General features: G+C 47.3%; 1 protein-coding gene across 2 annotated transcripts in view; it reads left to right on the top strand.

The window, feature by feature from the left end:
* ttc19 (tetratricopeptide repeat domain 19) overlaps nucleotides 1-12529 on the top strand; it is a 164103-nt gene that overhangs the window by 58908 nt on the left and 92666 nt on the right. For both annotated transcript variants that reach the window (XM_034183689.1, XM_034183690.1), the window contains exon 4: nucleotides 9214-9324. In XM_034183689.1, coding sequence (XP_034039580.1) covers nucleotides 9214-9324 — 111 coding nt within the window. The remainder of the gene's footprint in view (nucleotides 1-9213; nucleotides 9325-12529) is intronic.

Genomic DNA, 12529 nt, shown 5'->3' with positions numbered 1-12529 from the left:
TTTGACAGATACACAATGACTTTTTGCAGTAGTTCGGATTCTTGATTTTTCAAACAATAAAATTCCTCTCAAATTATAACTGGAGGTCCCCAGTTAAACAGATCCTGGACACGTTGTGGCAGCAGTTTATTTTTAACTTTATACATAATTTGTATTGTAAAGTAATCAACCAAGTCCCAGAATTTTACAATATGTAAACAGGCAAACAATGGATTCGTTGGCTCACAATGCGATTTGTTACAAATAATTCTTACAGCTTTCTTTCGCATCAAAAATATTGGATTAGTATTAGTTTTATATGTATTTCCCCACACCTCAATACAGTAGGTCATGTATGGAACGAGCAATGAGTGATATATATATATATAAAACTTCAGTTAATTCAAAATGCTGCAGCTAGAGTACTGACGGGGACTAGAAGGAGAGAGCATATTTCACCCATATTGGCCTCTCTTCATTGGCTTCCTGTTAATTCTAGAATAGAATTAAAATTCTTCTTCTTACTTATAAGGTTTTGAATAATCAGGTCCCATCTTATCTTAGGGACCTCATAGTACCATATCACGCCAATAGAGCGCTTCGCTCTCAGACTGCAGGCTTGTAGTTCCTAGGGTTTGTAAGAGTAGAATGGGAGGTAGAGCCTTCAGCTTTCAGGCTCCTCTCCTGTGGAACCAGCTCCCAATTCAGATCAGGGAGACAGACACCCTCTCTACTTTTAAGATTAGGCTTAAAACTTTCTTTTTTGCTAAAGCTTATAGTTAGGGCTGGATCAGGTGACCCTGAACCATCCCTTAGTTATGCTGCTATAGACTTAGACTGTTGGGGGGTTCCCATGATGCACTGAGTGTTTCTTTCTCTTTTTGCTCTGTATGCACCACTCTGCATTTAATCATTAGTGATTGATCTCTGCTCCCCTCCACAGCATGTCTTTTTCCTGGTTCTCTCCCTCAGCCCCAACCAGTCCCAGCAGAAGACTGCCCCTCCCTGAGCCTGGTTCTGCTGGAGGTTTCTTCCTGTTAAAAGGGAGTTTTTCCTTCCCACTGCCGCCAAGTACGTGCTCACAGGGGGTCGTTTTGACCGTTGGGGTTTTTCTGTAATTATTGTATGGCTTTGCCTTACAATATAAAGCGCCTTGGGGCAACTGTTTGTTGTGATTTGGCGCTATATAAATAAAATTGATTTGATTTGATATAAAATAGTTAATGAGTGTTGGGAAATTAAATCTTGTGCTTAATGCTGAATTGCAATGGCTTTTGACATTTTGGATTTAACAAAATTAATATGCATTTTCCAGCTCAGTTTATCATCAATAACAACACCAAGAAATTTGTATCAGTTACAGTGTTATGTGTCGGACGCAGCCCGGAGAACCGACCAGCGTTTGAAGGACCCAGTATAAAATAAGCAGAGCACGGTACAAAGGATAACAGGGTTTAATAAACATAACAGTGATGTGAAAAAATACAAACAAATAAGTACGCGGTCTGGCGTGGCGGATTTGCGGTCTGCTCCCAGCAGCACAAAACGGTCCGGAGCCAGAACCAGTTCGGACCCAAGGACCCCGCCGACACCCCCCAGGTGGCCGCGACAAACTGAGTCTGTGAAAGAAGAAATCATCATGTGAGTCCACACTCTACACACAGAGGGACCGCTCAAAGGTGTACAAACAGCAAACACTTCCTGGCTTAATTACTAATCAGCTTCCCACCCTGCAGGCATAGAACACCCTGTTCACAAAACTCCACTGCAGTGGAAGCTGATTAAACGACTACATACAGCTCAATATAATAAGGTGTGAGGGACACCACATTTACTGACTGTATAAATGTTAGTCACAAAATCTAACGTACCTCAGGAAGTGTGCTGACGAGCGTGAGACCTCACCCCCTCCTCTTTCACAGACCATGCATCAAACCTGGACGTTCTCTGCATCCACTGATGATGAGATGGCTCTCGAGACGACGATCTCACCCGTCTGGTCACAAGGTCGAGTCTCTGGCAAATACACACTGTGTACTCCAGACTTAAATGCTACCGTGTTCCAATCCATGTAGATGCACCACAGCTGTGAGTCCTGACGAGCTGCACGTGATCAGCCTCAGGTGATCAGGGTGAGGTCCTGATAAACTCAGCTACACAGCCACTCAGTCCCAAATGCGCACCACCTGGGAGGAAAACCAAAAGACAGAAACAAAAGACACACAAAAGCCAGCCAGGCACGCCAGCCACAACATACAGTTTCAGTTTCAATATCATTTAATAATAAATTTCTGCAGGAACTCCTGGACTTGTTTCCAAATATAATACACTTTGTCTTACCAAAGTGGAGCGATAATTTGTTTGAATCAACCATTGTTTAAACTTCTGTAGTTCTTTCTCCATCATGTCCAAGGTCTGTCCCAAGTGATCCCCACTATAAAACACAGTCGTATCATCAGCAAACAAAATACATCTGACGGACTTGGAAACCAAACATATGTCATTAATATACAGAAGAAACAACAACAGCCCCAGAACTGAACCCTGGGGCACCCCACAAGTAATTTTCATGGGTTCAGATTTTGCCCCACCAATATGTACATACTGATATCTATTGTATAAATAGCTAACTATCCAATCATATACCAATCCCCTGATACCATACCACTGTAGTTTGTCTAATAGCACAGTGTGTTCTATAGTATCAAATGCTTTCTGTAAAAAAAACCCAACAGTATATTGCTTATTTTCAATTGCATTTGTAATCTGTTCAACAAAATCAATTACAGCCAGTGAAGTAGTGTGATTTTTATTCTAAAACCATATTGCTGTTCACTAAGTATGTGATGTTTAGTTATGAAATCATATAACCTCTTTAAAAATACCTTTTCCAAAATTTTGGAAAATTGTGGCAGGAGTGAGATTGGTCTATAATTTGCGAAGACATTTTTGTCTCCAGATTTAAACAGCGGTATCACTTTAGCTAATTTCATTCTGAAAGGAAATTTCCTAGTCATTAGTGACAGGTTACAAATATACGTAAAAGGTCTAACAATACAATCAATATTTTTAATCAAAGACATATCAAAACTATCACTATCAATTGATCTTTTCCCCTTGAAGTTACGAACAATATAAATTATTTCATATTCATCAGTTTCTTTAATGAACATTGAATCCTGAATTTTGTTGTTTTACAGTAATCGAAAGAACGCAGTCCAGAAGACACAATTGAATCAGCTAAATTTTTACCCACATTTACAAAGTAATCATTAAAATGATCTGCTATAGCTTTATTTTCCTTAACAGCTGTACTGTTGTGAAAGTGAAATGACACGGATCCACAAATCAAATCAGTTTTATTTATATAGCGCCAAATCACAACAAACAGTTGCCCCAAAGCGCTTTATATTGTAAGGCAAGGCCATACAATAATTACATAAAAACCCCAACGGTCAAAACGACCCCCTGTGAGCAAGCACTTGGTGACAGTGGGAAGGAAAAACTCCCTTTTAACAGGAAGAAACCTCCAGCAGAACCAGGCTCAGGGAGGGGCAGTCTTCTGCTGGGACTGGTTGGGGCTGAGGGAGAGAACCAGGAAAAAGACATGCTGTGGAGGGGAGCAGAGATCGATCACTAATGATTAAATGCAGAGTGGTGCATACAGAGCAAAAAGAGAAAGAAACAGTGCATCATGGGAACCCCCCAGCAGTCTACGTCTATAGCAGCATAACTAAGGGATGGTTCAGGGTCACCTGATCCAGCCCTAACTATAAGCTTTAGCAAAAAGGACACAACAAGCACAACAGGGGGCGTAAATGAACGGACAATGGAAATGCCAAAATATAACAGTTTAATGTTGTGAAATGTGCACAACGGAATACAGATGCTGCTTTTAGGTAACAGTCAATTATATCACAGATGGCGTGTGGGCAGGCTCGAGGATAGGAGACGCCTGTCCAGAGAAGAGCCGGGCCCCACACGACTTCCACCGCCAGGTCCTGAGTCCCCAGGTGGCCACTGCCTCCAGCTGTCAGATCTGGTACTGCTGGCAGGAAGAGCAAACAGGTTATGGTGGGTGTGTGAACACCCAGTAAGCAGTCAGCAAAAAGTCACAGTTCCTTCCTGAGGGAAAATCCACCGCTCCCAGAAACAGGAAAACTGAGAACGTGCAGTACCAATAGTATACTTAAATGATTAAGAAAGTGAGGAGTGGGAAACGCCAACTCCCTCTAACTTCCACAAACCCAGCTCCAAGCTGCGAGCATACAAAGGTTACGACTGCAAAAAACTCAGTAGCAAGTAATGTGCGACCGGCACAGAAACGGCTGAGAGGTTACCTGTCGGGTAAGCTGATTTCTCGGCAGAGATGTTGTGTGTCCTCCAGGCTTTTATGGTGATGATGATGATTGCTGACAGCTGACAGTCCTGGCTCCTGGATGGCAACTGCGCCCTCTAGTGCCTGAAGCCCGCCTTCAGGCAGGGCGCTCTCTGGTATTGGGCCAGCAGTACCCTCCTCTTCTGGCAGCCCACACAACAGGACCCCCCCCCTCAACGGGCGCCTCCTGGCACCCTACCAGGCTTGTCGGGATGTCGGCTGTAAAAATCGGCCAGGAGGGCCGGGTCCAGGATGAAGCTCCTCTTCACCCAGGAGCGCTCTTCAGGTCCGTAACCCTCCCAGTCCACCAGATACTGGAATCCCCGACCCTTCCAACGAACGTCCAGGAGCCTGCGGGCAGTCCACGCAGGCTCTCCGTCAATGATCTGGGCAGGAGGCGGCGCCGGTCCGGGGGTGCAGAGGGTTGAGGTGTGGTGTGGCTTAATCTGGGAAACGTGGAAGACTGGGTGAATCCGCAGTGAAGCTGGTAGCCTCAGGTTCACTGCGGCCGGGCTGAGGACTTTAATGATCGGAAATGGTCCAATGAAATGGTCCTTCAGTTTTTGGGATTCCACTTGAAGCGGTATGTCCTTGGTAGAAAGCCACACCTCCTGCCCGGGCTGGTATGCAGGGGCTGGGGAACGCCGGCGGTCTGCATGGGCCTTGGCCCTCATCCGGGCCATCAGCAGGGCAGAGTGAGCAGTGCGCCACACCTGACGGCACCTCCTGAGGTGGACCTGGACCGAGGGAACCCCAACCTCTCCCTCCACGAGCGGGAACAATGGGGGCTGGTACCCCATTGGTAGGGTTAGGGTTAGGGCATGACCTCAGCGCACCCGACGGCCTGGAGCATACTCGATCCAGGGCAGATGGTTGCTCCAGGCAGTCGGGTGCGCTGAGGTCATGCAGCGGAGGGCCTGCTCCAATTCCTGGTTCGCCCGCTCTGCCTGTCCGTTCATCTGGGGATGATACCCGGACAAGAGGCTCACGGTGGCCCCCAGTTCCCTACAGAAACTCCTCCAGACTTGCGAGGAGAACTGGGGACCACGGTCAGAGACGATGTCAGTTGGAATCCCATGCAGACGTACGACATGGTGGACCAGGAGGTCTGCTGTCTCCTGGGCCATTGGGAGCTTCGGGAGGGCCACGAAGTGGGCCACCTTGGAGAACCGGTCCACTATCGTGAGGATGGTAGTCATGCCCTGGGACGGCGGGAGGCCCGTAACAAAGTCCAGGCCGATGTGGGACCAGGGGCGACGAGGCACAGGCAACGGCTGGAGGAGTCCTTGTCCCTTTTGTGGTCAGCCTTGCCCCTGGCGCAGGTGGTGCAGGCCTGGACGTATTCCCGTACGTCGGTTTCCATGGACGCCCACCAGAAGCGCTGCTGGACCACTGCCACGGTTCTTCGCACCCCTGGGTGGCAGGATAGCTTAGAACCGTGACAGAAGTCCAGGACGGCAGCCCTGGCCTCTGGTGGGACGTACAGCTTGTTTGGGGGTCCATTCCCCGGGTCCGGGTTCCGTGTCAGGGCCTCCCGGACGGTCTTCTCCACATCCCAGGTGAGGGTGGCCACGACAGTGGACTCGGGGATGATGGCGTCTGGTGGATCTGACAGTTCTGTCTTGACTTCCTCCTTGTGCACCCGGGACAATGCATCGGACTGTTGATTTTTGGTCCCGGGGTGATACGTGATCCGGAAGCCAAAACAACCGAAGAACAATGACCAGCGGGCTTGCCTGGGGTTCAGACGCCTGGCGGTCCGGATGTATTCCAGGTTCCGATGGTCCGTGAAAACTGTAAATGGTACCGCAGCTCCCTCCAACAAGTGTCTCCACTCCTCAAGGGCCTCTTTCACCATCAGGAGCTCCCGATTGCCGACGTCATAGTTCCTTTCAGCCGGGGTCAACCTGCGGGAAAAATAGGCACAAGGGTGGAGGACCTTATCGGACTCCCTGCTCTGGGACAGCACGGCTCCTATCCCTGAGTCAGAGGCATCCACTTCAACAATGAACTGGCGGTTAGGATCGGGCTGCACTAGAACAGGCACAGTCGAGAACCAGCGTTTCAACTCCCTAAACGCGGCTTTGCACCGATCCAACCAGGTGAAGGGGACTTTTGTGGAGGTCAGAGCCGTCAGGGGACTAACCACCTGGCTATAGCCCTTTATGAACCTCTGATAGAAATTTGCAAAGCCGAGGAACTGTTGCAGTTTCCAACGGCTTGTTGGTTGGGGCCAATCTCTCAACGCCGCAACCTTGGCTGGTTCAGGGGCAACGGAGTTGGAGAAGATTATAAACCCCAGGAAGGACAAAGAACTGCGGTGGAACTCACACTTCTCGCCCTTCACAAACAGCCGGTTCTCCAATAACCACTGCTGGACCTGACGTACATGCATGACATGGGTCTCAGGATCCGGGGAGAAGATGAGAATATCGTCCAGGTATACAAGGACGAACCGATGCAGGAAGTCCCGCAAGATATCATTTACCAAGGCTTGGAACGTCGCGGGCGCATTTGTGAGGCCGAATGGCATGACCAGGTACTCAAAGTGACCTAACAGGGTGTCGAATGCCGTCTTCCACTCATCTCCCTTCCGGATCCGAACCAGGTGATATGCATTTCTAAGATCCAACTTTGTGAAAATTTGGGCTCCATGCAAGGGCATGAACACTGAATCTAACAGAGGTAACAGGTATCGGTTGCGAACCGTGATTTCGTTCAGCCCTCTGTAATCAATGCATGGACGGAGTCCGCCGTCTTTCTTGCCCACAAAAAAGAAACCAGCACCCATCGGGGAGGTGGAGTTCCGGATCAACCCGGCAGCTAAAGAGTCCCGGATGTAGGTCTCCATTGATTCGCACTCAGGACGTGAGAGGTTGTACATCCTGCTGGACGGGTACTCAATGCCCTGGATCAAATCAATGGCACAATCGTACGGACGGTGCAGGGGCAGCGTGAGTGCCAGATCGTTGCTGAAAACGTCAGCAAGATCGTGGTACTCGGCTGGCACCTCCGCAAGATTGGGGGAGATTTGAACCTCCTCTTTAGCGGTCACACCGGGTGGAACCGAGGATCCTAAACACTCCCGGTGGCAGGTTTCGCTCCACTGAGCCACAACCCTAGACGGCCAATCTATCCGGGGATTGTGCTTAACCATCCATGGAAAGCCCAAAATCACTCGGGAGGTAGAAGGTGTTACAAAAAACACGATCTCCTCCCTGTGACTCCCAGACACAACCAATGTCACGGGCTGTGCCTGGTGTGTGATTAGTGGAAGAAGGGTGCCATCTAGTGCCCATACCTTCAATGGTGAAGGGAGGGCTACTAGAGGGAGCCCTACTTCCTTTGCCCATCTGCTGTCCAACAGATTCCCTTCCGACCCCTTCTCCACCAATGCTGTGGCGTGAAGGGTTAGATCCCCACTCAGGATCGTGACTGGGATGCGTGCGGATTTGTGTGGGTTCCCCGCGTGGGTATTGTGACCCACCCTTAGCCCAGTCTCTAAGGGCAAGTGTTGTTGTTTTGACCGTTTGGGGCCGTTTTTGTCTGTGATCTGACTTTCTTTTGGCCCTGCTCGTTTCCATAGCAACGTCAGCAGGGGGAGCTGTCGTCATGTGGAGTGCTGTGGCTGTGGAGCGTGGGGAAGGCGGCGCCTTTTCGGACCCGGAAGGAAGAGGGACGGCTCGTGCTTGACCACACCCTTCGTCTCGCTCCCGTCGACGTTCTGCTATTAAATGGACTGCATTTATATAGCACTTTTCCATCTGTATCAGACGCTCAAAGCGCTTTACAATTATGCCTTACATTCACCCCGATGTCAGGGTGCTGCCATACAAGGCGCTCACTACACACTGGGAGCAATAGGGGATTAAAGGCCTTGCCCAAGGGCCCTTAGTGATTTTTCCAGTCAGGCGGGCATTTGAACCCATGATCTTCTGGACTCAAGCCCAACACCTTAACCACTAGACCATCACACGGACCCACAACAGGGGGCATAAATGAACGGACAATGGAAATGCCAAAATTATAACAATTTAATGTTGTGAAATGTGCACAACAGAATACAGATGCTGCTTTTAGGTAACAGTCAATTATATCACAGATGGAGTGTGGGCAGGCTCGAGGATAGGAGACGCCTGTCCAGAGAAGAGCCGGGCCCCACACGACTTCCACCGCCAACAGAGACCTGCAACACACCGGAGCCGCCAAGTCCTGAGTCCCCAGGTGGCCACTGACTCCAGCTGTCAGATCTGGTACTGCTGGCAGGAAGAGCAAACAGGTTATGGTGGGTGTGTGAACACCCAGTAAGCAGTCAGCAAAAAGTCACAGTTCCTTCCTGAGGGAAAATCCACCACTTGTTTTATTTTTTTTCCAATAAATCACTATAATACTGCCTTTTACAAGATCGCATAATATTAGTTAGCTTATTTTTATATGTCTTATATCTTTTCTTGTACAGATGTGCTTGTATGTGTTTGTCGTAACCCTGGTTGGGTGTGTTATTGCTGAATATAATCCCATACAGAACACATAATCTAAGAATTCTGCTATGTGTATTTTGCTATGAGGATTTAGAAAATCTGTGTTAAAGTCTCCACAAAAAAATAAAAGCTCATTGGTTTGAATTGAGTTCTACATTTCAATCAGTTTCTCCACAAAAAAGTTTATATTTGATCCAGGAACTCTGTAAATACAACTTCTAATTATGTTTTTTGATTTTTCACATTTTCCACAGTAACACATTCCATAACATCATTCAAAGAAAATGACATATTTGGAACAATTTCACAGCGATAATTAAGTCCCAACTTCATTGGAATTGGGGTTGCATGATGATATGTGTGTTCTTCTTGTAGCTGAGTGTGTATGGTGGCGAGCTTCAAGCGGCTTCCGCTTTCCTCCGCCAGGCCGTCGATCTAGCTCAAAGGACCAACCACAACCAGGCACTGATCTACACCTACAACCTGGTAACGCCGCCTCTTTTGAATGAACAGCAACTTCGGCTTCAGTTCATGTAATCTCACGTCTTTGAGCTAACATCATTAATACCCCCATCATACTAGAGGCCGAATGCCGGTCGAAGGGAAATTTGACCCACATTCGGGAGGTGTCAAGGTGCATTCATGGTTGTCAGATGGCATTCTGAATGCAGTCCATTCGTCCACATTCGACGTGGAAGAATCTTGAACGGTAGTCAAAGTGCCATCTGATTGCAGTCTAAACAATCACACGGCGTGAAAAGGGCATTTGTGACATTTTGATCGCATTCAGGAGGATGTTCGGCATGTTTCCACCACGTCGAACCGTGGCCGAATGTGCCTGAACGCACCACGAGTACACCTTGAGTGCTGCTGGAATATATTCTGCCAAACCACAATCGGGCCGCAGTCGTATGTCTTGTAAGTTTGTTCTTATTGCATTCTGGCAGCTGTCCAGACACTCTTACTGTGTTCCACCTACATTTGTACTGCGTTTGGAGGCTCATGTGTACGGATTAGTCGGGGCAGGTCTGAGTCTGGGTATTTGAATGGCTGTCCTTTGCAATTCCTATTACCTCCCAGATATGGCACGAATTTATTTATTTTTTTATATATACATTCCGCCTGATTTGGCTTGGCTTGTGCTCACTCGTTCTATGTGTGATGGGGCCCTTAGACCCCCATCACACATAGAACGAGTGGGGCCAAATGGCATCCAAATGATGAATCAACCCACATCCGAAAAGTGCCTAGGTGCAGTCTGAAAATGTCAGACACCAGTCTCAGAGCAGTCGACGCAGGCAGGCCCATTTGCCTGCCTTGAATGTTTTGCACATGTGCAAAGCACTCGTGGCGCAGTCCAGGTGGGACACCCATCAAATGGCAGCCAATGTGCAGTCTGAGTGCCATCCCCCTGCAATCTACATATTCATAGGGCGTAACAGCATTTGGAACAATCTTATCGCAGTCTGAGGAACCCCAAAATGGATCAGGCACGTCAAATACTGCCGGCATACGTGCACCCCCACTGGATCCTGTTCAGTGAGCACAAAGGATATAAATTTATTATTAAATTATATAGCACCAAATCATGACAATTCACCTCAAGGCTCTTCACAAACATAATTTAACCCCTTAAGCCTTAGAGCCTGTTTCACCACATCACATACCCGTACATTATGATTTATTTCTCAGCTTGTACAAGGTCAAAAATGCAAAAGTTTGGATCAGCTAGAAGACAGGTCCTAGGGGATGTTGTGGATGCAAAAAAATTGAAAGTAAATAATATTTGGTAGGAGTAAATGAGGGTTTTTTATCCAAAACATGAACTCTGATTTATGTCTTTATTTGCTTGGCATTTCAGCTGTGGTTAGTTGATATGTGATTGAAGTGGATACCTTTGTAGAGGAGACTTCACTTGACATTTTGATGTATAATAAGTGTATGTTGGTGTCAGCATTTGGTTAGTTATGAGTGTTCAAATGTTCCAAAACAGGGCAAGTCCCCAAATTTGGGGTCTCTAGGGTTTAAGAGGTGAAAAGGCAGAATAAAATGAAATAAAGATTAAAAACACAATAAAAAAAATAAAAAAACGGAATAGGAAACAGAAAAGGAATAAAATAAATAAAAGGAATAAAAGAAGACACACAATCGTATAAAATGCTAATGATAAAACAGGGAACAAAAGTGTGTCTTCAAAGTAGCATTAAAAGTCTCCACAGAGTCTGATTGTTGGATCTGCGTAGGCAGATCATTCCACAGAGCTGGGGCGTGGTGGAAAAAGGCTCTGTACCCCACTGACTTTTATTCACCCTGTGGACGCACAGTAGGCCTGCACCCTGTGAACACAGGGCCTGAGCCGGTACATAGGGCTCAACCAGGCCAGCCAGGTAGGCGGGTGCCAGTCTGTGGACAGTTTTATAGGCCAATAATAACACTTTAAAATCCAATCTCAAAGAGTCCGGAAGCCAGTGAAGGGACACCTGAACTGGCGTTATATTGTCAAACCTTCTGCTTCATGTCAGAAGTCTGGCAGCAGCATTTTGAACCAGTTGAAGACCCCTGATGCTGGACTGCAGTAAACCAGAAAACAGAACATTACAATAGTCCAATCTGAAAGAAATAAAAGCATCAATCAGAGTCTCAGCATCAGCCATAGACAGGATGGGACGAATCTTTTCTATATTTCTTAGATGGAAGAAATCAGTCCTCGTAATGTCCCTAATATGATATGTTGATCTGCAACATGTATGTGGCACACATCCATCATGTGCAGTGGATGTGGACATTGCGCAGTCAAACTGAAAGCACCTTGTGGTGTGGTTGTTTGTCCTGGTGTGTTGTATTGTGGTCACACATGCACACCACGTTCACTCACACACTCCATACCTCCCGTCTTGCAATAATCAATTGCATATATATATATATATATATATATATATATATATATATATATATATATATATATATATATATATGTATTAATGTAAATAAATGATTCTGCCAGTGTGGCTTTTACCATCACTATATATGCAGACAGGGAAAAAAAAACTGAAAGCACTGTCTGTCACTGCGAGTCAATGCATCATTGTGCACGTCAGAGGCGCAACGCCCACAGTGCAGCTGAACAGGATGTCACCCCCGTAATACACAGATTATGACATGTTCACCATCTTACTCTTTCAGGGGAGTGACGGTGGAATTGTTTCACCATGGTACCATAAATAAACATGTAAACTCACCTTCGGGACAGCCCCAGGTGTGTGTCAGTGCAGGGCGCACACCGGCTCGGCGCTGCAGCCTGTGGTTAAGTCCCTCTCGCTGTGGCTGTGCCGTGTGCTGACAACATCGTCTCACAAATGCTTCATCCACCACAGCATAAATATGTCCTATGTCAGGTGCCGTCCCGTAGCGCGCAGTGCCCCGATGATCTGACAGGACGGCACGGTGCACAGCCACTCTGTGCACTTGGTGTGCTCAGCACATCAGCCTCGCCGTGCTGTGTCCTTGAGCACAGTGCTGACAGTCCATCATGTGTGGGACACACATGTCCATCCTATGGCACAATGTCCTGCTCAGAGGTCAGTGCGCGTGAGGGAGTGAGTGGACGAGTGAATCGGTGAGTGAGTGACAGCACTTGGGCAGTCTGAGTACTTTATTTATGATTCGGTGCAGTCTGACAGCAGTCCGTATA

This window comes from Thalassophryne amazonica, chromosome 12, assembly GCF_902500255.1.
Source record: "Thalassophryne amazonica chromosome 12, fThaAma1.1, whole genome shotgun sequence".
Lineage (NCBI taxonomy): Eukaryota > Metazoa > Chordata > Actinopteri > Batrachoidiformes > Batrachoididae > Thalassophryne > Thalassophryne amazonica.
Note: the sequence above shows the minus strand (reverse complement) of the source record. Positions and strands in the feature narration are given on the sequence as shown.